Raw genomic sequence first — 27998 nt, 5'->3', positions numbered from 1 at the left:
TCACCTTCCTTGGCCTGCTGGCCATGCTTCTTTAGATGCAGCCCAGGATACAGGTGGATTTCTGGGCTGGCTCATGGTGAGTTTTTCATCAACTAACACCCCCAATGCCTTCTCCTCAGGGCTGCTCTCAATCCATCCTCTCTGCCCAGTCCATATTTGTGTTTGAGATTGCCCTGGCCCAGGCGCAGGACCTTGCACTTGGCGTTGTTGAACTCCTTGAGGTTTGCATGGGCCCACCTCTCAAGCTTGTCCAGGTCCCTCTGCATGGCAGCCCTTCCCTACAGCATGTTGACTGCACAACACAGCTTGGTGTCATCAGCAAACTTGCTGTGGGTGCACTTGATCCTACTGTCCATGCCACTGACAAAGATTTTATACAGCACCAGTTCCTGTACTGACCCCTGAGGAGCACCACTTGTTTCTGATCTCCACTTGGACATTGAGTTGTTGACCACAACTTGCTGAGTTGGACCATCCAGGCAGTTCCTTACCCACCGAGTGGTCCATCCATCAAATCCATGTCTCTCCAATGTAGAGACAAGAATATTATGTGGGACAGTGTCAAATGCTTTACCACATCATTATAATAATCATTTATTATCATACAAGGAGTTCAAACTAATTGCATCATTCACTCAGCAACAAATGCAACATACTTGTTTCTTTACAAATATTCCATTAATTATATAAGTGTTCCCAAAACATTTTTGGCTAGATTTGGCTTTGACGACTACTCATCTAAGAGCAGTCTTTGTATGCTGACACCAAGTTTTAACTTTTAGGGCTGAAAGCAATTCACAGAAATTTTATTGCCAAACCTAGAATCAAGTCCTGTTCAACTCTATCGTTCACACAATATTTTTACTTTATTGTTTTTATAAATAAAATGAAAATCTAAAAAGAAAGTAAAGACTTACACTGATTTTCAAAAAGAAGAACTTGCATTCCATAGAGAGAAAATGACTGTCGAAAGCTGTATGTAACAGAGTTCTTCTTCTTTTGAAATATCTTGGTCACCTGAAAGTTATCAAATCAGCAAAATAAAATATCCTTTATTATGTATTTATAACCTGCCAGAAAATATTATTTTCCTTTTTTTTTTTTTTGTAATTCTGCTTGCATATTTAATCTACTGAAGAAGCAGCAAACTAGCTTTGAAGTATCAGTAACTCTTAGCCAGAAGGTTTAATATTTTATCCGGAGGCAAAGCCTTTTTGTTTTCTGTTCTCCAAGACTCTACTTTTTAACATTCAAGAAGGAAAAAAACCTACATACATATTGTGAATTGTATATGCTAGCAAAAATATAAATTTGTTTAAATTATCTTTTAAAAAAAATATCTGCTACCACAGCTTCATGTTTTTTTCTTAGAGTCTGACTACAGACAGCAAATTGTTACGGACTTCCCAATGTAAGTTTAATTCTTAGCCCTTCCTCTCACCTGCTGTGTCGTCTTCCAAGACTTTCACTTCTGTGCACATCCAAATACTGCCTTACACTATCTCATCCAATGAGGCTGTGCTTCCCCTATGTTCTGTACTGCACCTATCTGAATAAAAGCTCCGAGTTCTGTGGAAACCTTTACTTTTCACTACAACACAAGTAACATGGTGCTACTTACCATCAATTTTGGTGTTCTAAACAGTGAATGGAACCACTCTTCCTCTTTATTATCACTTCTTTTTACTATTTCTTTCTAATTTTAACTTTTAGCTATGGCATTTTACTAAAAATAACAAAATTCTTCTACATTACTTCCAAAACTTTGATAAAACTACAGATGTTCAAGTAAGTAAGAAAAAACAACAGGAAATTGGCAGACTGAAGATGACACTGTAAGATGACACTGTTCCACCAATTTACATCCAAACTCACATTAACAATTGAGAGTTTATACTCACAATCAAAGGGACTAACATTTTGTTGTTTTTGTTTTGTTGCTCTTGTCTTAGTTCCTGGTTTTAAGGTCTGAACGTATGAAAAAATTATATGCAATGAAACTGTACATCTGAAGAATGCCTTCTTCATAACAGAAAATTTGAAATATTTAACTTAGCTCTCCAGCTAACAGCAAAATGCATTCCAAATAAGTGCAACAAATTTTCCTATTTTTCAGAGTAAATCAGCCAAATAATCCCAAGCTGTCACTAGTTTCGAATGTTTGTTTTTCAGAAGACTGAGTCAAGTTAAATGCATACTAGAAAGTAAAGTCAACTGTAAAATATATTTCAGCATATCCTGTTCCTGTTTCAATGAATAAACATGCCTGGTTCATAGAACATCTGTAGAAAACAAAATAATATCTAATTTTGTTTTTCCACAAGAAACTGGAATTTGTTATTTATTGAATGGAAACATTCTTTAGCCAAATGAGTAAGCCAGAGGCTATTTTTGTTCTGTATAGTAAAAGATACTGTATTAAAGTACTTTGTTATAAACAAGTATAGTAATCAATAAAAGGCTTCAGTTTAAAAATAATTTCTATATAGTGAAGAAAACTAAGAAAATTTAAATATTAATCATCCTGAGATTGTTGGAGTACAGAATAACAGGTAATAGATACCTATTTCTAGAAATGCTCTTGCACTTATTGCCACTGAATTCATGGAGACAGGCATTTCTGAGTAACTTACTAGAAACCTATTCAACTCTGTAGACAGCTAAAGAATACATTAAAAAGAAAAAAAAAAAACACCCAGAGATCTCCAGAAAAAAAAAATAATTAGAGAACCAAATTTGTAAGTGATAGATAAAATGTCACGAACAACCTGGTGATGGTTCAGTAAAGCCCCCCCGCATCCTAGTCTTTACTTACACAAAAGCATGATGATAAGATTAACAGGCAAAGATTCCCTTGTTTCAATGCAAGCATATGAATAGTAGAATAGATCTTGTAATATGATCAGGTCTAATGCTCAGTAAAAAGGTTAAATGACCGGGAAAACATTTGCCCTCTCTGAATCTTTGCATTAGCAAAGGTAATCCTACAAAAAATGCACAAACAAAAAACCCCAACCAGCTGAAACTGAAAAATACATACCACAAGAAGGTCATTAAATAAAAAGATTTCTCGCTGGTGCAACCCAAGCTTCTGAGGTTTGTTTGGATCAGGTACTTCAAACAGCCTACAGTAGCAAACGAGCCTCCGGTGGGGTAGTGAGAGAACCTGTTGTCATACAGAGGTTAATGGTTACTAAAGCAATATTTAGTCAAGAAAGAGCGCCTTTCATACTTAGAGTCTTTTCTGAATACTTTAAGTATCTTTACCTCTAAGTTCATTAGACTTTTTCATTAAAGCATCATCAACAACAACAAAAAGATTTTGTATGCCTCAAATTGCATGACATTCAAACGTCAACAATGTTGTTATATAAACTCTTACAGCTTGCATCCTGCATGTGGATGACAATGGAAATTTTATTAGAGATAGAGTTTTACTTTGTGGATCAAGAAAAACCCAAAAGAACTTAAGAATAAGCAACTGGGAACTCACTGCAAATGATGTTTTATTTCCTGAGCATTTTTATATATCAATATTTGAAGAAAGGATGCAAAACAACTTTGGCTTTTGTGAGATGATGAATTTGCTGATGTTGTAAATTACTTTTTGTCAGCCACTGAGTTAATTCAATTTTTTCATTCCCCAATACTCAGGAAAAGGTGACATTAGAAAATAGTAAATGCGTTTTCAGGCTGGTTTATTTTCTCAGGCCAGCAACAAAACCAAGAATAATTTTCCATTTGATTATTAGAAATGCTGGCTGAATATACCTTCAGAACTGTTTTTTTTAGAGAGACTTTACTTCTTTCAAATGCAAATGATGATGTCTTGTCAATAATATTAAAAGAAGTCCTTTAAATTTTAACAATTTGAAGTACAGAATATTCTTTGGTAACTGAACATATTTCATTTATATCTTCATATTTGTTTATAATTCCTGATTCTGCATAGGAATTATGAGATTTACTAGCCAAAGGAAAAGTCAAAGACTGCTAATGCTGCTTCTTCCTCTACATTAGCAGGAAAAAAAAAAAAAAAAAAAAAAAAAAAAGCAGTGGAAAAAGAACTTGTTCCTGACTGGTTGTCAAATCATTGGTGACATTGTAGTTTTTCCACAAAATCGAACAGTAACTCTGCTAATAACAAATAAAATGCTAATAGCATTTAATTTATTTATGGCATTAGCTTAATTACTCACTGTCCCTGGACTTGCAAGGAGCAGGCATTAAGAAAAAAACAAAACAAAACATGACATTTTCTAAAGGAGCCAATGTCTTGACAAATGGTGAAGAACTTGATGGTTTCTAAATTTCAAGCTGACTGTTCTGGTAATTGAATAGCTTCTGTGGGTTCCCAGTGAAAAGTACCAGGAATAAAAGTTGCATCTCCTCATTCTCCCCTGCCTCCAGACTTACTTTCCCCAGTATATGGCAGTCTTAGATTTCCTATAGCAAGATAACAAAACCCAAGGGTAGTCACTGAGTCTATGAACTTGCAAACAATTCTAGTGAGCTCTGGTACTGAAGTTCAACTATAAAAATGCTTTCCTTCATAGCAATGGATGATCATGTAAGATTCCCTTACACCGTATTTCACAAAGGTTACATCTTCCAGTTTGTTTTTACAGTCCAGTGATACTGCCAGACATGTTTCCATGAAACAATGACAGGTACTCCACTTAGGAATACAAAGCTAGCTTTGGATGTTTGTAGCTACTTACACAGGAAGAGCAAGAAATAGAAGACAGACAAATGGAATTTTGAAGTAACTTCCCTGGATTGTCCTGAATGAGGACAGCGCATTATATTGATGAAATTATAATCGATAAAATAGAAATCATTAGGAACAACTTTGTACAAGGTTATCAGATTTTGGGGTACAATGTTCACTCCTGTTCACTGAGGGTGGTTTTTTTTGGGGGGTATTTTTATTATTTATTTAAAACTACTAGCAAGAATGTTATCATGAAATGAAAGCAAGTAGAATACTGCATTAGAAGAATAGTTTTAGAAATATTATTAAACATGTCTATCTGGAATCAATATTTTCTATGTCCATGCACCTTTCATGAGAGAACTGTTAAAATAACTGGCAATATCTTTCTAGAGCATCATTCAATACTGAAATGGACAATAAATAATAAAGACACTGGAACCCAGGTGATACACAACTGTAATTTTGCTTGCTTATTTATTTATTCTTTACTGGCTAACTTCTACAGTGATAACAGCATTTGAAATGCATAAAATGTATACTAAAATGGACTAGAAAATTCTAGGCAGTAAATTAAAGTGTCTTTGGTAAATATGTTCTTAAGGAAATCTTTACACTGTGGATAGTAATTAGCATAAGAATAGGAAAATTTTGCTTGAAAGAAGCCCAATTTCTAAAAATACTTAAATGTAATGTTATGCATTATTGCCAGATAAAACATCTACAAACTTTGAATGAGTATGAGAAAAATACCTACACAACCAAGTCCATGATGCAGAGATCCAATCTACAGTAGAAAGACATATATACAAGTTCATTAAACTTCAGAGAAACACAGTATTGTATCATAGCAAGTAAATACATCACGGTCTTACTATGACTAAATGCCTATAAAGTAAAAACAAATATTTCTATCAATAAAGACTGTTGGCTATTTCCTATATTTTCTTTCACACAGTTAAAAAGTATCTCAACAGAAAAATCCTTCATCCTAGGACTCCATTGGGGCATTGTTTTTCTTAATCCCACTTGATTTACAAGGTTCAGGATTAATTTTAGGATTTGGGTTGCCACATGCTTTAATAAAGACGAACTACACACACACACACACAAAAATCTCCACAGAAGCCTATATATAAAGCTAAATCCCCAGTCAATTGTGGAAAGTAAGTTTCATATGAAAGCATAAGTGACTGTGAAAACTGGACTTTAGTATAGTTATTTCCCTTTTCCTCAAAAATACGTAAAAGTTTTTATTAATTGAGGAAATTTTGCTTTCTCTCTCTTCTGCTTCTTCCAGGAGACCTCCTCGGTGTTTCCTGACTAGGGAACAGAAGCAAATCAGATTTTGTTTTGTTGGTTCCTCTATTTTCCCCTTTTATTTAGGGCTTTTCTGAGAAGAGATTACAATTCAAAGCTCTTTAAAAGTAATAGAGACAATCTTGAGATCCATGCTCTTTTTCTTTAAAAACAAAATTAAACAAACAAAACCAAACAATAAACCCAGTCCCTATTTCAGTAGAATTTCCCATTACTGCTAAAAAAAATCAAGTAGGACTAAGAATAGACAAGTCCTCTGTTTCTTTGGATTTGTTCTGGGCTGCCTTTGTGGCTTCTACCATGAAGATTTTCAGATGACTCTAGGACTCGAATTCTTGAAGGCTGAGTATGCATTTTCCCTTTCAACATTAGATATCATGATAAAATATGGTCTGAAAATCTCTGTGTTCTCTTAGCTCCTAAAACAGAGGGAAAAACACCATGATCTTCTTTTTCTCTCTCCTTTTCTAACAGATACTTTGAAAATGAATTTATATAGCAAAATATTTCTGGATTTTTCCCACAACAAAGCAAGAGGTATCTTTGGATACTCAAAGCCAGCATTACAATTCCTAGGACCTGATTTCCAGTTCTCAAACAAAATGTCACAATGTCCTCTTACAAATACCAGCTCACTGAGCTAGCTGCAAAGCTCAGAAAGGCACAGGTATTAACACAACTTCTCTACTACTACTTGTAAATTCTGGAGTCATAATTGATGGCATAAATGTTGAAATACGATTCTCTACAACATTACTTTACAACACACTTTAATTCTCTTGACAATATAAACATAAGAACTGACTAAAATGCAGGCATTTCCAAGTGTAAATTCAAAATTATAAAGCTTCACAGAGAGAAACACTGGGAAAAAAATATCTTAAAATGAGTTTAAGGCTCAGAACATCATCACTCAAGAATACCAGACTGCAACAACAGATTCATCTGCACTGTGAATGCCCCCAAATTAAAACCAACCTTATAACAAATTATTATCTTGATGATTTTAATCTTTTGCCATTTAACAACCAATCTATAAATCTAAGCAACACAATTATGTATTGTCCTACATCTCCTTTTATATAGTAGTTGACATTCAGAGCAATGAAAACTTACAGGTTTCTTTCCTACTATGAGTTTTTCAACCTTCTGGACTTGGGATACGTGATCCTCATTTGTCTTCAGTTCCCGCTTGCGGATTCGCTCATAAATCCCAATCAGCATTTCTCGTGGGATATCTTCACCATCATCCACACCTGCAGAACCCAAGAGTTTTTATTATCAGATTGTTTTGTTTCATAGCTGTCACTACTTTATCAGCTGACATCTCCCATGATGTTCTTGGGCTCCCCTTACCAAGTAGTAGAAGTTATATTACTCAGTACTGAAGCACTGATTTTTGCCCAAATGCTTGCTATGCCCATACAAGATATTGATGGAAATTACATCATTAAGTTTTTTTTTTTCTTTTTGTTTTAAAACCCTAATCTAAAGCTAATACATAAAAAGGCTGATTTCAAATACAAATCCTTTCTTTTAAGTTTCCTTGCACAACTGTCCTATTTTTCCTCTGCTCCCATATTACTCAACACTCTGCTCACAGAAACATTTCTACAAAACAACCTTTATGAATATCCAGCAACATGAAATTAACAGGCATTTCCTGTATAATTTCAAAACCAATTAATTTACTCTGGAAAAACAGATCAAAAAAAATAGCCTATTTACAATGTTATTGTTTAGCACTGTATGAGTATCATCAGCACACAAGCATTCTAACAAATGCCCCAGAGTTGAAAGCTTGATCATGCATTTTTAACAGCAGTAGAAGGAGCCCAGTTTCAGTAAGTGTCTTAAAAGTAGATTTTCTGGGACAGGGAGATGCATATTTATGTTTCAGACGCATTTTAAAGCAACAGCCTCTTATTTCCCATTCAGAAGCCAAAATACAATATTTTGTCATTCAGTGGAATGACTGCTCAAATAAAAAATCACTGTGATAAAATATGGTTTCTTTGCAACTAGAAGCAAGCAAAACAGCTTCTGTTCTGTTCCACACTTGCAAATGTTCCACAGACTGCTCTTTGAGTTCCAGGCATTTAAAGTTAAAGGCAAGGCAGTGTGTTACAAAAATGCCTACATGAAGGAATTGCTGGCATTCAGACTGGAGTTCAGAGAGAGTGTTCTGTACTTAATGCAACAAATATGACTGCAGTATTACCCTTAGATATGAACATCAGGACATTTTTAAATCTTAGAGGAGTTTATGTTAAAATCTCTATGCTAACTTAAATTTTGCTAAGCTAAATTTTTTGCTATTCTCTGCACCTGCTAAGAATAGGTTATTTGTTGTCTTACCTAAATCTAAGGGAATAAAATCAACACCAGACTCTCATTTTCAAGATCTGAAATTCCAGAACTCCACAGGTATTTTGTTTTCAGTAGCATTAAAATGATAGTGTGTAACTGCACTCATGAACACCAACTGCCATGCACGTGAGATGCACCAATATATTTTTTGATATGAAGCAACTTGTTTCTGTCTTTCTGTCATTCCGCCCACTTTCAGGTAAGACTGAGAAAATGTCTGCGAAGCAATACATCAGTGCTTGCTGGTGCCTGCAATGGCAATGCCTGGTAAAGCCAATGGTAAGCCTGTTGCGATACCATGCTGCTACATCCTTTGTTGACAAAAGCAGAGAGACTGTGCACTAAGCTGTGCTTGTCCTGTGCTTAAAAGCAGGGGGAGAAGATTGCAATGACTGAGCAGGCAATTTTCCTGGCCTTTGCACAAACACATAGTAATGGAACTGTAATAAAAGCTTCTTTTTCCCTATGGACACAAACTACCTTAAAAGAAAAAAGGGATGGGGGACTTCAGCTTTGTTTTGTTTCTCCAACATCTGAGTGCTTTTCTGTGATAAAGAAAATGCTGTCTGATTCCTTCTTCCTTGAATGCCCAGGAACAGCAGGAGGTATCATATCCTCATGTATAATCTTCCTCAGCTGTACAGGGACTACTTCCCCTTAGACAAAGCTGAGCACTGTCTGAGCTGATACTGCATAAAAATCTGTTCTTTCTCACCAGAAAGAACCAGAGCAGAAAGATCTGAGATACAAACATGGAATTAAAAATGTTGGACTATCTAATTATAGGCTTAGATGTGCAATAGGCTGGCAAATAGTTTCTTTATCAGAAAACATACCAGTGAAGACGCTGAATAAATGTATATACTATTTACAGTGTACCTTTCAGAATGGTTTTGGAGTTACTATTCAGAACAGAGATCTGATGTCCCTTATTAGGACATTGGCTGCTATGGAGAAATAGCAAACTACAAACTGTGGAGACAGCATCTCTATGAGAAATCATTAGTAACCTTACGCTGCAGTGTAGTGGTGTAGTTCACTAGCTAGACATTACATTCCTCCTCTCAGGTAGAGTCTGCAACATAGTGGCACCACATGAAGATTTATATATATGCAAATACGCACACACACATTCTTTGCAGACTGTCTTTCTTGCAAAAAGAATTCATTCACTTTCATTCTCGTGCACAGAAGCTGCAGTCTTTATGAGTTGTCCTTTGACTTTGTGAAGGGTCTAAGTGTGGCAAATTTCAACTGTATCTAAAAATTTAAGGCACATGGTAATGGTCACTCTTCAGCTACATTGAAAGAACTGGGAATAGAAGGGCCTGACAAGACATCTACTCAAGAAAGACAAGATAAAAATGACAAAATACTATCTGTTTAGTTTTGTTTCCAGTATTCCAAAAATACAGTAAAAGTGATGGTGGTTTTAAAAGCCAGGTGAAATCAGAATCAAGTCTCCTGCATTTTGCTTTTTTTTTTTTTTTTTTTTTTCCCCAAAGAAATATGTTGCTCTTCCAATGACAGTTGCAGAAGAAACTTTAATGATGACTGTGGTTAGAGTTTGCTTACCCCTTAAATTCTTGACAAAGTCTTCTAGCTTCATTTTGCGTTCTGGTTTCACATTTGGACTGTACATATCTGTGTTCAACAGTATAATGGCAAAAGCTAGAATGAAGATGGTATCAGGATTTCTAAACTGTCTCACAACACCCGGGTTGCAGATACAGTACCGTTGGCTGTAGAAAAGCAAAGAGGGGAAAGCTGTCAGAGCTACTCATTACTATTCTAATTTCACCAAATAAACCAACTGCTACATTCCAGAGGCTGAGCAAGCTATTATTTGATTCTCCATAGTTATATTTAGTTTTCCATCCACACATTTTCATAAGGCAATTCTAGAATATGGAAGGCTTTTGTTTTCTACTACCTTTGTAGCTTCACCTCTTAGTGCAGACCCTGAGCTACAATAACTTCAATATTCTTTTTTTTTAATTTTTTTCGGTAACACCCATTGACACCAGATAAGAATACAGCATTGATTTTAGCTTACTGTCACATGCTGATTTACATCTCCTGCCCTGGATAATGTATGCTTGGTTGGTATTAATAAATTAATGCTATTTATTCTACTATTGCTGAAATGATTAATGAAAGGTTGAAAGCATATATACTCTGAAAGGTAAATGGTCATAATTTCACTCACATAAACTATCATATGCAAATACATTGCTAGACATTCAAAAAATCCTGAAATTTCTCTTCAGCTGATACAAGAAAGAACGTTCAGTTGAGAAGCCTTCCACATCAATGCAAATAACATCCATGAATAGCACCAGCAAAAAACCCCTACATTTCCTATCTAGTGAAACCACCACAAATACCATGCTGTATTTGAGACTATATGTAGCTCACAAGGACAGTGCAAATAAGAAAGAAAATAACCTAGATATACTCAGCTTCCCCAGTTCTCCAGTTTGACAGCTAGACAATAGCAGGTTTCTGGTGACTGAATAATTTGTTTCAGCATCATACCTAAAAGCTTCAATGAGCCGTTCTACTTTCTGGGCTTCTCCTTGAACACGGATGTGAGCCTGAAATTTCCTGAGTGCTTCATCCAGTTCCATTGTTGAGAAGTCCATCTCATCCACAACACAGCTAGGATAAAAACATATTGCCATTGGGTCTTTCCATTTCTAACAGTGCATTACCGAAAGTAAAATTTTGAGACCAAAAAAACCTTGCAATTTTCCACCGATTGCAGTGATTCATGGAGATTTTTGAAACCTGCAGCAGCAGCTGCAATAATTGTAGGTGAACAAGAACAGATCAGTGAGAATGTGTACATGTAAGCAGAAAATAAAAATAAATTATTTATATATTTTTTTAACAGCAGAGCTACTGCAATGACAAATGTCTGTCCAACTTAAGTCACATGCCACTGCCAGGAATAATTATTGGGTTTGTGCTTTCAGGCTAATCAACTAATACTAGTCAATGCCTACAACGCTAATAAAAAAGGAATTTATACCACTTGAAATGCCAAATTTCAAGCAGCTCGCAGCAAGCACAATAATATGTACCAAACAGTTATGTCCAGGAATGTTCTTAAATACTGAGAAGAAAAATTAATCTTGTCTTGATATGCTTTTATCGTTACTGTAATTCTCATCTCCCCATATTTACCATGTCTTTCAGTTAATATTTATATAGGAATAATTACTTTCTTGCTCTGAAAATACAGTGCTGACAAAAAATAAAAAGGAACAAGTTTAATATAATTAACAATGCGAACAATGTCATTCTAACACTGTTTAAAGACTACTTTAAAATCAGAAGCTTATAAATTTCATTTGTTTAAACTTTGCTTTTAGTTTTTGAATAAGCAGGCATGAATCACTGAAAGTAACAACACTGTAATGCAGAAACCACAGAAAGAAAGCACAATCCAGTTTTAAAAGCCTTTTCTTATATGTATAGCTTACAATGATAAATTAGAGTAGCTCATATTTTTGCTAGTAATGTTATAGCTACCATAGATTAATACTAAAGCAATTTATTCACTTTACCTTGTATATTTTTTCTTTTATGCAGAAGTGAAAGGAAACAAACAGCCTTGGTATTTCTCACGCCCTTTACAACCCACACCTAAAAACCTATTATCAATTCTGCAATAATGTTCACTGTCTTCCCACCTATTATAAGTTCTGTAACACTTTCAAAAGGTCTTTTCTCCTTTAAAGATGTATAGCACATGTGCAGACAAGCTGGAGTCAAACTGCAGTAATTAAAGCAATTAAGGACCTCCAGAAACATGCTGCCAACAGCGTAACAGGGAGGGGGCAATCTTCTTTATACGAACTACAGAGACAGTAGATACACCACCATGGTCAATGTTCCTAGCTGGAACCAGTACTGTTCTGCGAATATTTTAAAATAGCAAGCAAAATGTCTCTAGTGGCTATGTCATGACAAAAAAAATAAATAAATAATAATAAAAAAGTAATTATTTTGGTTAGGTCTACAGCAAATGAAATCATGAAGGTAGTAATATCAGGAATACTTGTTAACATTCTGTTAACAATGGTTAACAAAATGATAACCCTTAATAAATTATATCATAATAATAATGATAAAGAAAACATGATTATAGACTCTAGACACTGCAGGAGATCTGGGCTACGTATGTACTGTGGGTGAGTAAGCCTGTGCTGAAGACACATCTTTACTATTAGAGCTGCATCTTGCAGACATGTGAAAGCAAGAAGCAGCCTGGCAAATACATGTAATTGAACCTTCTTCCTGGGATCTATCTCCTGCTTCCTACCTCTTTACAAAATTTAGGCAAGGGGGGAACATACCATTCGGTGGGGCAAGACACCTACAAGTGCCTTGAATCTCTACTGTACTGTTTCCCTTCACTCTTACACATAACCGTGCGGTGGAATGAACTGGAATAATGGAGTGAACACAGCAACAGAACATCACATTTTCCTTTTGCTCTTAGCAGCATTCTTCATGAAGATTTTATTTTATTCTTCCTTTGAGTAAGTGACTATATTTTGTTATCTAATGCAAAGTCAAGACCCAGTAAAAGGCCAGATTCTCAGCTACATCTCTACTGCATCAGGTAGTCCTCGGTCAGGCAGGGAAAGCTGAGGCTCACTGCAGAACAGCAGTGGCTCCAGAAGCATGTCTGATATGCTCCACTTATTGGCCAGGGCAACATTAAGTGGCTGTGCCAGCCCCCTGCCTCTACCACTGCTTCCTGCTGGGCGTGGTACTATAGAAGAAGGCAGCCTTGAGTAAGACAGAGGAACAAACCAGAAGATCTCTAAAAAGCATCTATGGCACATGGATATGTGCCATTAAGCATATTAATATAGTGTTCAGGCTTGCATTTGAAATAGATAAGTTCTGACAGTGTAGTAATAAGATCTGGATGACTGTATGGAATACAACCAACATGTTTACAGTATGAAGCCACTCAAAGCAGACTGTAACAAAAATGCAAAGAAAATATAAGGCATTTGCACACATTTTGTACCACAATACCATAACCTTAACAATTCTGAGAGGTATCAATAGTATCAAGAAACATTCAGTCCTCAGGAAGGGCCATGGCCATAGATTAATGCAAATTGAGACACAGCTTTTAGTAGACTCTGGTAAAAATTGTGCTCAGAATTCCTCCTAGTCTTCCGTAATGTGCACAGTGTTGTGGGATTGGTTTTTCTTTTTTTTTTTTTTTCTTTCATTCTCAGCAGTCCTGTTAAGCAAATAACTAAATTTCCAAATACCTTGAACAAAACTGGGCTGTGATGTATTCATGTTTACAGGTCAATGTATCATACGTTAAAAAAACCCCAAAGAACAGATGTTTTAAATGAACAGCCTCTTCAAATGAGGCGATTTCTTTTTTGGTCTACTTGTAATATAAGGACTAGAAATTTAAGACCAATCTGCTAAATGTCTAGTTTTCTGCTTCTATTTTTTTCAAATCGTTTTTATCTAAACTTTTGAAAAAGACTATTTTGCATAGATCTTGTCTATACATGGTGAAATCCCTGTTTATCTAACATCTGAGCCATTTAGTTGTAAAAATTATTTTCATATTCTGTTACTAATGAAGCCTTATGCTGCATATAAAACAATTTTGTTTCATTCATTCATATTAGAGAGCCTGACTAAGGAAAAGACTTTGAAATAACGTACTCTAACACCAGTGAAATTAAAGCATAAATTTGGAGTAAATGTACACGACTACAGAGAATATAAATCTTTCTGGGTCAATAAAAGAAACAATAGCTCAGCTGGAGAGCAGAGAAATAAATATTCACTTATATTCATGCTTTCATTTTCAATCCTTAGAGTCTAGTTTCACCCTCCTTCAGAACAATATCCAGAGAGATGGGCCAAACATTCAGTGCAAAACTTCCTCTAGCATGATGAAACACCTTGAAGATTGAAATACACTTACCTCCTCCCCACATAAAATACTTACTCTAATACATCTCGGTTGAACTGTTTTTGTCGATTGCCCAGAAATTCTCCAATCATCTGTCTGCTGAGACCTTTTCTTTGCAGGAGAAAGTGGGCAACACCAACTGGAGTGTCGGGCACAAAACCTCGCTCAATTAGGTACTGGACTCCTTTCTCAGGTTTTCTGAGGAGAAATGAGAATGCAAAACATTATTATTATTTTTTTTAATTCTCCACTGAAGCATCTGACAAACTTTACAACAATTTTGCCATCACTTTTGACTAGCATATTATTGGTATGGTCTAGTACAGTTTCAGGACAAATACAACCATGCCATAGAACATACCGTTCACTGTTAATAGCTTGCTAGCTTTGAAACAGATCTTTGCATGTGCTGTTACACATTTCCCTGCTTCACACTCTTTTTCCATAGAGAAGCTTTATATGTTTCAGCTTCAGGCATGAAAGTCAAAATTTGTCCATGCAAAAGATAAGCCCAACAGAAAAAAGAAAACCAAACTAAACAAAAAAAAAAGGAAAACAAACAAACAAACAAACAAACAAACAAACAAAAAAACCTGGCATCCTCAAACTCCTGCTCTCAAAAGTTTAGCTAATCAAACACAAACCTCTGAAAAGGTATAACTTGCAAGCTAAGAATACCAAAAATAAGGGGAAAAACCAAATTAAGTCATGAAAAAAGAAGCATTACAAATAATAGAGTTCTGATCTAATTTACATGTATTTTCATGTCCTTTACCACACCCCTTACTCCAGATTTACCTCCCTCAGACCGGCACCTTTGTATTTTCTGGAGTATTTTCACATCTCTTTACACCTCACTTCCAGATGTGGCCTATCTCAAACCAAGCTGAAAATACTAATTATAACGTATTAAGAAACCTGTGTTGAGGAGGGAAAAGGTTTTTAGTAATAAAACTGGCTGCTTACAAAGGCAAATGCTGCTTGTATTTTGAAGTGATGTAAAATTCCCCTCACAGAGTATACTGTGCACAGCATTTTCCAGTAGTGTGACACAACAGATAACCATAGCTTGTCTTAAATATATTAAGGGGATATCTTAACAAAACCAGTTTCTCATACTTTTTAACGTTATTACACACTTAATACCCTATTAAGAGTTAGTTAGATCAGAGGAATATACAGAATTTAATCAATGTAGAGTTATTGAATCTCAGCTTCTAGTATTAGGCTTTCTGGCTCTTTCCATCTGAAGGAACTTTACATGTACACCGTCATTTTCTAAATACAATTTTGCAAGCTGTGCAGAGGAAAAGGATCTGGAGGTGTTGATGGATGCTTGCCTGAACATGAGCCAGCAGCATGGCCAGGTGGACAAAAAGGCCAACGGCATCCTGGCTTGTGTCAGGAGTAGTGCAGCCAGCAGGGCCAGGCAGGTGATCGTCCTCTGTACTCTGCTCTGGTGAGGCCACACCTCGAGTGCTGGGTTCAGCTTTGGGCCCCTCACTACAAGAAGGACATCGAGGCCCTGGAGCGTGCCCAGAGAAGGGCTACAAAGCTGGTGAGGGGCCTGGGACACAAGTCCTGTGAGGAGCGACTGAGGGCACTGGGGGTGTTTAGTCTGGAGAAGAGGAGGCTCAGGGAGACCTTATTGCTCTCTGCAACTGCCTGAAAGGAAGGGGTGGGGAGCTGGGGGTCAGCTTCTTCTTGCAGGTAACTAGTGATAAGACCAGAGAGAATGGCCTCAAGTTGCGCCAGGGGAGGTTCAGGTTGGAAATGAGGAGACGTTTCTGCTCAGAAAGAGCAGTCAGGCATTGGGACAGGTTGCCCAGGGAGGTGGTGGAGTCACCGTCCCTGGGGGTGTTCAAGGAGAGGTTGGACCTGGTGCTTAGGGACATGGTTCAGTGGGTGACATTGATACGGTGATGGTTAGACCGGATGACCTTGGAGGTCTTTTCCAACCCTAATGATTCTGTAATGCTAAATGATCTCCTTTGCACTCAGAAAGTACCCTTTTTCATGTAAGCAGTGTTAATGCTACGTTTATACAATTCTGAATTGTTTTCAGAATTCTTAATCTTTCTGAATTTAAATTCACAGCATCGAACAAAACCAGGAATAATTTGCTCCATCCCCCTTGAAAGCAAACTACGTTTGCCTGCAAGTCAGGAGACTTCCTCTCCAGCAACTGTCAAGTCAGAAAACAAAGAACACGACCACAAAGCACAGCTTGATCCAAAGATAACCTTTACTTTAGATGTAGAAAATGCTGTATCATTACTTCTGACACTAAACCACAACTTAAATTCTTACCCCTTCCCTCTGATAAGCCTGAACATTTAAAATCATCACAGAAGTTACACATGACGTAGTTGGTATCAGTTCCTATGCAGCTGTATCATTTTACACAGGTTGGTTTCTGGTGAAATACACAAGTATTTCACACACGAAGCTCTGCTTCTGGCTCAGCGATATGAAATCACTTTGTCTAAATGCACTTCCAACCAGGTTGGACAAGAAGAGGAGACTGAGGGGAGACCTCATCGTGGTCTACAACTTCCTCACGAGGGTGGTCCTCTGGGCAGCCCGGAGTTGGACTCGATGCTCCTTGTGGGTCCCTTCCAACTCGGATATTCTGTGATTCTACGATTTGAAGACACCAAACCAGACTTTAAATCCATTCAGCTACCGGAAGCCAAAAGCTCTTTACCCATTGATTCTTCCTGCACGCCGAAGTGAAGCATCAAGAAGTTTTGCAGTCTAGGATCATTTGGAAATGATCCAATTTGTCTTAAATGTTGTGACATAGCAGCAATACCTGTTAACTCTGAATGGTAATAACATGAAAATGAAAACTGTAGGAACTCAGACTACCCTTTCCCTATGTGCTAAACCAAACTGTGGTAGCAGTGGCAGGAACTGCAGGTTAACAAACATGTAAGAGTTATTTACAAAATGGAGAAAGTAAACAATTTAACTTCCTTTCTTTCTGATTCAGCCTTATCCACTGAATTTTCCAGCTAGAGCTCAATAGAACGGCATTATATTATTTTGAAATCTGTCCACTAGAAAGCATTTACTTGTTCTGTTCTACAAAAAAACAACCGCAAACCTAGAGAATCTGACTGACAGCAATTGAACTTGTTGCAAGTTGACTCCAGCCAACAGCCAAGCATGTAGTTTAATCCAGCAGAGAAAAACTGCTAAAAATAAAGAACCCAACAATTAAAGAGTTTACGTGGATAATTTCTACTACATTCTGAGATGAGAACTGTAACTTTCTGTAATGTTTGATCTGTTTTTGAAGGTTTGATATTTATCGCTACAACAGGGATAAAGGATTTCTTGGAGCAAACACTAGCCCGGTAATTGTTCTTACAGGCAGAGCCTGGGCCTTCGGATGGTCTTTTGGTACTTCACCCCAAGAAACGTCAGCCTCCCATATAGCATATTCTAAAGGATGGCATGGAAGAAAAGTAGCCAGGGGAAGCTGGTGGGGGTCTGGAGTTGTCGGTGTCCCACTCACTGAGCAAGTCAGTCTACCAGTTCTCCAGTTTTCCCATTACCAAAATGAGTACTACTTGGCTCACAGAAGAGTTCTGAAGGTTAAGGGTTATAATCTGAATTTGCACAAATAAAGCTCCAAGTAAATGTAGTTTCTCTGTCTAACTGCAGGTATTAAAATTCAGAGGAAGTAAAAAGTCTTCTCCTCCCCAGCTCCTGTTCAGCTCAGAAACTCCTGCTTTGGCAGTCTATTTTGCTGACAACATTTTTGTCATACTTTTGTTTTTGATGATCTGAAACACTGAACTCATTTTAGACTGTTGACCAAGCAATTAAATTTAACAGGAATTAAATGTTAACAAACAGCTTATTGGAAAAACAACCTCCTGTTTTTAGTCACCTTGCAAGCTAGGGAGATTCAGGGGGATTTATTGCTGCTGCAGGCTGCCTCCCGCCCCCACCCAGGACTGACATCACTGCATGTGAGAGGAGAGGTAAGTAATACAAGACTGGGGCTCTGTGAGAGCAATCGGAAATACTGAACTTCCAATCAAATTTTGCTTAAAAGTGAAGTTACCAACAGGTTAAGAGAGAAGCACATACAGGATGTCTTTCTGTCTTTTAACATAGGTCATATTTTTCCTCTTTGCAGAGTCAGAGAAATTGAAGAACTAAATGGCTCCATGGAAATTTAAGTCATCCCTGACATTATAAATTTCAAATATTACTAAGTATGAAGGAATTGCCTAAACACAGCAGGAGGGCATGCGGGTTGGGGGGTTGGCTATACCCAAACTACCAGAAACGTTTATTCCTTCTCAATGAAGGACAAAGTGTGCCAGGTAGCCGATGGGATTTCTAGGAGGGCAGGAGAAAACAACACAAGCAAATGAGGACTATATTGCTGGCAAAATCAGATATTTTTAGTTGGACAAACGGTTTCACTAAACCCTAATTTTCCTAAAGTTCATGACTGGATGTGGAAGTGAGTGGTACGTGACAGGGACATGGATTTGACATGAGGTGGGACAACTGGCAGAAGCAAGGATAACTGATGCCAGTTGTCCCATCTCATGTCAAATCTACTCAGAACTGAGAGTAGATTCTTCTCCAGTTACAGCTAAGAGCCTTCTGTGATTAGGAAAATTCCCAGTGATGACTTGTTAATTACATCTACCAACAGCAGGGAAGATAAGAGGCTATAAATAGCAAGAGTGGAAACTGCATAAGCTGTGTGTTTATTTTCAGATTTGAATATATTAACTAATAGCAAAATATACCCTCTAAAATTAGCATCTTACATCATTGAAGATATACGTATTTACAGAACTTTTCATCTTTACAGGATTGGTACAATGCAGCCATGTCTAAAATAAAGCTAAAAATCTATCTCAAAAATATAGATCAACAGGAATCTATTGAAAGGAAGAAAAAAATGACTGAAAAAGATATAGAAATAAATATTTAAATTCAATTTTCAGATGCTGCGTAAAGGGCTAAGGAATTTACCAGAAACTGATTCATAGCAAGACTTTTTGGATGATGTAAAGCAACATTTAGGGAATGAATGCAAATGAATGGAGAAAGTAGTGCAGCTTCAAAATAACTAACCAAAAGTGTACATTTTAACAAGTATGCTTTTAGAGAGTACTGATCATATCCAATAAAAACGTTATCTCTGTGTGTTTCTGAAGACACATTGGATTCCTCCATCTCTTGTCATTTCTTAATATGAAGAACATTTCAGGAATGAAGACTGCAGCAAAATTTAACACAAAGACAACACTAAGGTAAGAGAACAGAAAAAAGACAAAAACAAGAAACAAACAGAAAAAACGTCCCCCATCAAACCAAGACAACAGAAAATCCCTGCACATCACTGCTGTTTCTTTTGCCCCTTAAATTCATTTGAACTGGTGTGTTTAGAAAATTTAAAAGGCATTATGGTTACTAGAAGGAGATGGCTTGTTTACTCAGCAAGTTCTACATGCAGTACTGAAAGCATAAATTCAGGGGAAGTTCATACAGCTTGATGACATTTGTATAAATCTCATTAGATCAGCAGTTTGCTGGCAGAGCATTTACAGTTTCTGAAGCTGAGGAGTTGTTGCATTTTTTTCTCCCCTTTAACAGGTATGCAAATTGGACCTAGAAAAGTCCAAAAAAGGTCGGTATGTTCAGGAGCTTTGCTGATGTAACCGATGCACAAAGCCCTTTTTAAAAAATGGACTCCTGTCATACAGGGTAGAAGAGGAGAAAAGCTCAGACAGGGTTATAGTACTAGCCAGTATATTGAAGAAAGAAATGTCACTCATCCAAGTTATAACTGTACAAGAGGGGAAAAATAAGTTTCTTTTCATTAGAGTGAAAACCACAGATATGTAAGTAGCACCGTATTTTTATAAAAACACTGTACTCTTAATATTCTTAGTGACATGACCAAATTTGTAAGGAGAGAAGTGAGCCAGACACCTGTAATTCTGCATGTGTCATTATTTGTCTCAAGGCACTTTTCCGTGGCCTGAGGAACCACTGCCAGACCATGTTAGGGTATGTGTTGTTATAAAAATTTATACCATGTGAGAATTTGCCCCAAATATCACTAATCTGCAAAGAAAATCACCAAATAGCTGTTGCAGAACATTTGGATTGCCAATGACAAAACCCAGCCCTACAGCTCCACAGATTATTAAATATGGGCTGTCAAAATCATGTCATCCCCGTCACTGGTTTGACATTTCCTCTGCTTGAAGTCTGTTTTCAGAGACATTCAAGATGTGCCAGAGTTTGAGGAATGCTAGTGTACAGCAGGTCATGAAAAGACGTAAGGAAACCAGGAAAGCCACAGCCAGAACCAGCTCCTCTTGTTGGGCTGGGAAGGGTCACCACGTCGGATGACTGAATTCCTGAGTCAGGCAGTGGTGCTCACACAACCCAGCGGGTAGCGCAGGAGCAGGGACAGCCACGCAAATTGCTGTTTAAGCCACAGAGTCAGAAATACACCAGCGCATGCTGCTGCTGCTTGTTGGACATAAAGCAACACCAAATTTCAAATGTTAGTGGTACTTGGCAAGTGTGGCTTTGTATTATCCAGACACTCCAAATGTTATCTTTCAAATGCTAGGAAATACTATTTCTGCAAAAACACAGTGATGAATCTGCAAAGGGAGTTTGACAGAGGAAAACTTTTAGCCAGACATTAGATGGTAATGAAGAGACCAGCACTCATTTAGCATTTACTGTTACCTACCAGAAGTACTGGAACAGCCAGACTTACTGCAAAACCAACAACGCGAACGTGAGGGCTGTGCTTTGGTGAGCCCTTCAGTGGCACTGCCAGTGTGTGCTTTATCTCTTATCTCATTCCCCTTGCTAGTTTAAGACTTCTTGACAAACTGAACTAGGAGACAAAGTTTTCTTCGTGTGTGTGTGTGTTTAATCCAGACAAGCTCCTCACCTAGCTGCACAATCACTTGTATTAAAAAAACCCGAAGGCACATCGATTCGTTGTAGCTTCTCCTCTGCACTTCTGCACACACACACTACCCTGAAAGAAGCATAAGCCGAGAGAATCTCGCAAACAAGCGCTACAAATGTTTCTTAGAGGCTGTCATTGCTAACAGAAACAGATCACAAACATGCTGCTGCCAAAAAAATCTTTTCATGCTGGGGTGGAGAATTTAATGCAGCTCTGATGCCAGCCCTTGTTTAAATAAATAAATAAATAAACAAACCAAATCTTCCTTGCCTTTGATACCAAAGATCCCATTTTGGAAATATTTACAGCTCTCACAAAACTAAGCAGTAGCTTAACACTAAATTCCAGGGATGACTCTCTTAATAGCAAGAGCCTCAGACTTTTCTTGGTTACACTGAAGAAGTCAACTCCTTTTTAAATAGCTCATGGTACCAACAAGCCGATCAAACATTCTCCTCCGTTTGGCAGGCAGCTACTCCCTATGGCTGTACTTCTTTCTTCGTGTTTGTTCAATATCCTGCTGCTGCCACAGTGAGCTAGGAGAATCACTATGCCTATTTTAAACCTTCTGGGAAAGAAAACAATATATTTAAAATACTACCAAAATTAGTGCCAACACAACTTGTCGGATTTCACTCAACTATGCAGCAAGGAAAAAAAGGCACTGAAAAGCAGAAAAATCAGAAAACTGACTGTATCTTCCCTATGTTACACAGCTGTCCAATGAAGAGGAAGAAGGATACGCTGCAAATTGAGTCTTCTGGTAACTACAGGAAAGAATCTCTGGGTCAGGAAAGTAAATAAAGAAACTGCACATTTCTCACAGCTTCTCTTTATTCCACAGAGAGGCAGTTATTCACACTACTCAGACAGAAACCCTACAGGTTCTCCCCACTAAATTATGAAATTAATCTTCTCAGTCACTTTGCCTGTTTCACTGAAGACCAAACCAAAACTCTTCCACCAGGAATGCGAAGGCTTACTTGCAATTACACGCAATTACCTGGAGTAACGTCCTTTCAGTGAAAGTTAATTTACACTCCTGACACTAACAAAAGAATGTTCTAGGAAGTGATCTCAATGACCGGTTTTATTTCATGTGGGAGCAAAAGAAAGACAGGAAATTCTGTAGACATCTGTTTTCACAGAATGAATAACGTATCTAAACAATACTGCCCTTACTTTCCAGCTGATCGGTTTCTTTAGGTGACCGTTACCTAGCAAAGTGCTAGGAAAGGATGCATGCCACATTATCACCCTTACTGAATGTTTAGGCTTGCCTTAAAAGTAACACCTGAATCAGATTGATTGGAAAACTGTATCAAGTGCAGGGTGTCTGAAAGTCACCTAAAGGATCCAAGCAGAGTAAGGCCGAGTCATTCTAATAAAGGGGAAAGAATAAAGTGCGAAACTATTGCAGAAGTAGGGTTTTTCTGTACGTGAAGCATCAGCCTTGGGGAGCAAAGCAGTTAGCAGAGCTAAGAGCCATAAGCTTCAGAACCAGAAGCACTTCCAGTGCAGTAGTGGGACATGTCCCAGCTGGTAAAAACAGCCCTGAGTCATCACTAGCACATAGCAGATTCTGTAGCACAGTTATTTTTTTTTTTTCCTTTCTTCTCTCTCCTCACAGGAAAGAGAATGTGAAAGAAATGAACCAAAACATCCTGTGAGGATTTTCTCACCTTCTCTGACCCCATTGCATCTCTGCATTTCTCAAAGAACAGGGAAAAGAGCTTGCAGCAGCCAGCAGAACAAAACACACTCCACTTTCAGACAAGATACATGAAAAACCTGCTGGTTCTCTCAGATCTATCTACCAGGATTAAGTATTGCTTTTGTGTTTATGCAACTGTGAAATGAGGCATTAAGATATGAGACATGAAGATGACTACCTCCTTGAAATTGAGGAGCAGTCCCGGTCTTCACATTTTCTAGTGTCCCTGCCCTAAGTTCTCCTTCCACACCCTCACTCCATTTACACATAACAGAAGTACTTCAGCTTCAATTTTTGCAATTCTGTCGACTGTAGATGTGAAGCATTAGGTCACATTTACTTTAAAAGGGGTACCTGTTAAATTGGCAATGCAGAAATACAGGCAAAGATTTTCAGATTCTTCCTTTACAGATCCACCAAACCCCAAATCAGTTGACAGTTTGAATTGTCAAAAGGGAGCTAAGAGCTGGTGCTCCCTTCTCTTTTCCTTAACTCTTTTTCTGAAGGCTCCTATACGCAGCCTCCCCAGCTCGCTACTCCTGCTGTATGCCCACGAAAGCAGCTGGTCACATTTTTCATTCTCAGAATCCGGTCACTTGAGATTCGGGCGGGTAAGAATGAATTAAAATTCTGGCATCCAGAGCCACATCAGATGCAGGGCTGGGAGCTGCTGCTCAGTCAAACTCCCCCACGCACAGGGTCATTTGCTAATGCACGGCCACATCCTGAGCACCCACCCAGGCATTGTTGGAGCAAACTGGTTACCGATTCCTGGCACGCAGCAGCGGCAGCGAGACGTGTGCCCAGAATATTTAAGGGCAGGCGGAGCTGGTGGCGGAGGATGAGGTAATGGCTCTTTCACTGTTCCAGGGACATTCGCACACAGCTACGGCTGCTCATAGTGCAGCCTTTCAAAAGCTAGATTTGTTTTCAACATTTGGTAAAGTTTATCCTCCCTTTTAGTGGCAATAAAGGGAATCCTTATGCCCATATTTGAAACCAGTGCTCGGGATACTATTGGTTGAATTCTTGCAGTTATACGTTTCAGCTGTTCCTTATGGGCAGGACAATGTATGCTAATCAAAGAACCCATCGTGGAAAAAAGGAGGGGAAAAAACGGGTCCTCGGGGAGAAAAGATAAAACACGCATAGAAAAAAACAAAACACGCATGGCTTTTTTTTTTCTTTGGGTGTTCTCACTTAGGGCTAAATGTTTTTAGAAATAATGAAAGTCATACTAAGAACATTCTTCTCTTCTTACTAACTCCTCAGCATGTTAGAGGACAAGCTACATGGAGTGCTTTGATTTTAATTTTTGTTGGAACTGTCTGTGGGTGAATAATCTGCAGTCCAGATGTTGCAACAACAGTGAAGTCCCTTTCAGCATACACACGAGGATGGCAAATGGCTCTGTTGCAAAATCCTTAAAAAGCCTCCTGCTTCCCCTTTCCTATTCCTACTGAATCTTTCAAAAAAAAAGTCACAGAAAAATAAATTAGCAAACATATTACAGCACAATTGACAAGAGAAAAGAATCAGTTCAAAGGTAAAGAAACCCAACTCAGTTTGATTTGCACCTTCTTTCTCTTACTCAATCTGCACTTACAAAGCCCAAGATCATTAGCAAAGTTTCCAGTAAGCTTTCAACTTAACATTCTAAGGGGTTCAGTCTAAAAATACACATTTTCAAACCAGACATTAGAATGCTGAAAGAATGCCACAAAACCTAAAAAAATACACAAAGCGTGTTCAGCATCTTGAGCAAAATTCATTAGGCATGTGATCCATGTAAATGCAGAAACAAAAAATTAATAGACATAAATATTTAAACTAATGGCTAATTGTAAAACTTTATTTTTTATTTTTAATAAAACTGGACAATTTTTATGAATTTCAAATAAAGAAAATGTTTGCGGTACTTTCTGAATGTATCAGTACTTAGGAATCAATCTCTATCCACATATAAATGAAAGATACACCTTTGCTGAACAGTTAAAAGTCCATGGAAAAGCTCATTGACAAGCCTGCCTTGTCACAAATAGTACATTTGTATCCTCTCAGATTTCCAACAAGAATTTCTCTACAAATTGTAATTTACAATTTTGTATTTGGTATAATCCCTCCAGCACTTAGCGAATTCCTCTCGTATCTGCTCAGTGAAATAAAGAAATACTTGAGTTAATATTCCAAAGAATATAGACATGCTTAAAAGAGACTGCTCCTGGAATTAATATTCAAATCATAACCCTAATGATTTTTAAATTTTAAATAAAATCATCACCACCGTAAAATAAATAAAGCCGGTAGGGCTTTCAAGATTTAGAGGTCAGAAGATCACTGCGTAATACAAGCAGTAACTCATGACTTCTTAGCTCCATCACTAGCACACCTCTGAGAGAATTCTGGAAGAGTGGGAGCCTTGATAATAGACTGTTAGGAAGGAAGTTGCAGAAAAATCTGCAAAACAGTAAGCTGTAACAGACTGGGGACACAGGGAGAACAGTTCTCTATCTGTACAGCCAGATAACTGGCAAGGAGCCAGAGTTACTGCCACCAAAATGGTGGCACGAGAGCAGGGAGCCTGGCAATATTCTTCCTACACATGCACAGCTCCGCACACGATTGCAATCTGCTGCTACTGACGGCAAAGCTGACCCAAGGGTAGGAGGTGTTTCTTCAGACTGCTGAGGTTAAACCATCCTGCCCTATTTAATCTGCTCGAACCATCAGTGCACTGGTAGCAGAATGGAACCTGAATATCCTACCAGATTGGGCTGCAATAACTGGTAAGCCTGGTATTTCCAGACTGCAGTCAAAACAAACACGAGAATAAAATCACAGTCCCTTTTTTTTTTTTTTTTTTTTTTTTTAAGCAGCAGTCAAAAGCCCTCTTGAAGCCTTATTTACAAGCAAACTAGTCTCAAAGTCTGGATTTGCATAGGCAGGGTTTGAAGCCTGCAAAATAAACCTTTCTAGGTAGTGTTTTCCTTCTGCCTGTAAGTGAGGGATGGTTTCCAGCATCATTTCTCCCAGACTACATCCCTTTCAGACTGCACTGAAGAAAATGCCTAATTCAACACAGCTGGCCTCACCAAGCTTCCCCGGGAGCCCTTGAACTCCGGGCACGCACCTGCAATCCTTCCCCGAGGAAGTCAATGAATGGTAACACACAACCGGACACCCTATTGACAGAGCCAAATCACTACTGCCATTCAAAAATAGCAGCACATACAGAAGCTGTTACTTAGTTGCAGATTATTTGGCAGAAATCATTCTGTTTTGGGGATACTGTATATTCTAGTATACTGGGTACCACAAAACATCCTTAAAAATGTGTGTTTCTTTAATCAACACTAAGGCTGCAACTTGAGTGCCACGTTTTAGATTGGAACAAATTCCATGATCAAGTGATAAAGCTCCTAGAAAAGTGCCTTTCAGTTACCTATGGTTTCTTCTCTGCTGCCTTTCTCTCCTTTCTCCAAGGACCTCTGAGCTACTCAAGTTTTGCATAAAATGCTGATTGAAGTGAACCAGACCACCAGTTGTGCTCGATTTTTACTCCACCCATAACTGGCTATTCTCATAAAAGGCCTCTTGTAAGAGAACTGCTCTCTGGCTTCTGAAAATTATTACTGTAATAGGAGAGACAAAAAAATTATAAAGCATCTGTTGAAATTTCAACTGTGAGGATAGTGACTTTCCATGTTTTTGAAAACTCTATTCTTTCAACACTCCCCCTGAACAAAGCAGAAGTATTTACTCTACTACAATTCAGGCACTTCTTTAAGTTTTTAAATTCTCTGCATTTCAGCCGACCATGTACCGAAAAGAAATATCACAATTATTTGTCCATTAATGTTTGGGATCTTAATTTGCAAGAGAGGTTTCAAAGATGCAATGAAATTAACACAAACTTGTTGTAAAAGCCATCCCTAAAACTTCCTCTGGTGGATTTGGAAAAAAAACCCTCGTAAGAGGTAGCTTCACAGCCACTTCTTTCAGTTCTGCTGTCCTTCTGCCTGGGTGGAGTGCACGTCCTCCCGGGAGCTCACTGCCAAGACCTGCACTCCTCCCTGTTTTATGATCGTAAATGTGTCAGGAAAGAGGACACGATCAAAAGACATCTAAAATGGGTCTGCGGCATTGACTCCAGCTCTGAAGAGCATACTAAAAAAGCATCCCAACATGGGGCGGGCGTGCAGCGGGTCACATGGGAGGAGCACAAGCAGTTTGCAACACAGGACTGTGCGTAGGCACCCCTCTTCTGCCCTGTCACGGGATAGAAACTGGGAAGGGTTTGCAGACCAGCCCATCTGACGTGCAGGCCCGCTTCATGGCCCGTCTCGGCAGCTCGGGCAATCATCTTTCACGTTGTTCTGGTTGTGAAAGAGCACTCTGCCAAGAAACCGAAGTCTAGGATGAGACTTTCTTTTCAAAAGATGTTTGGACTTCCAAATGCTGTGACATACCTCACGTGCTAAGGCCAATGGGCTAATGTTACATGCCTAATGCTCAGAAATTAGTTGAAACTATGGCAACTGTACAGCACGTACCTAAAAGGAAAAGGTATGCTCTGTGTTGAATAGATCATAACCTGCAAACCCTGGCAAGTGCCTGAACCCAGTCTCTGTCCCTTCCGTTACCTCACAAAATGCAATTCGCAGTCTTACTGATACACTCTTATGAGTCTCCTGAACTTTTTCAAGAATAAAGCTCTGGAAGCTTCCCAGCTACCTTTTGAGAAGAGCTTGCAGGTTCATGCTCCATCACGTTCTGTGCTGGTTTAATGCCTGACATTGCGCAGAGAGGAACTGAAGCTGTTACTGAAATGTCACAATCTCTGTGGACTTGAAGAAGAGCCATAATCAAAAACAAGGTACACGGGATATTTGGGGATTGTCTGAGCTATCAATAGAATCAGAGTGACTCA

General features: G+C 38.2%; 1 protein-coding gene across 10 annotated transcripts in view; it reads right to left on the bottom strand.

The window, feature by feature from the left end:
- Positions 1-27998, bottom strand: part of IQSEC1 (IQ motif and Sec7 domain ArfGEF 1) — a 345052-nt gene that overhangs the window by 18500 nt on the left and 298554 nt on the right. For all 10 annotated transcript variants that reach the window (XM_032194058.1, XM_032194048.1, XM_032194049.1 and 7 more), the window contains 7 exons: positions 14412-14573; positions 10943-11065; positions 9980-10146; positions 7151-7290; positions 5472-5501; positions 3041-3166; positions 918-1017 (listed from right to left, as the gene is read on the bottom strand). In XM_032194058.1, the coding sequence (XP_032049949.1) occupies positions 918-1017; positions 3041-3166; positions 5472-5501; positions 7151-7290; positions 9980-10146; positions 10943-11065; positions 14412-14573 (848 nt within the window). The remainder of the gene's footprint in view (positions 1-917; positions 1018-3040; positions 3167-5471; positions 5502-7150; positions 7291-9979; positions 10147-10942; positions 11066-14411; positions 14574-27998) is intronic.

The sequence above is a fragment of the Aythya fuligula genome, chromosome 10, assembly GCF_009819795.1.
Source record: "Aythya fuligula isolate bAytFul2 chromosome 10, bAytFul2.pri, whole genome shotgun sequence".
NCBI lineage: Eukaryota > Metazoa > Chordata > Aves > Anseriformes > Anatidae > Aythya > Aythya fuligula.
The sequence above is the reverse complement of the archived record's forward strand: the minus strand, read 5'-3'. Positions and strand labels throughout refer to the sequence as shown.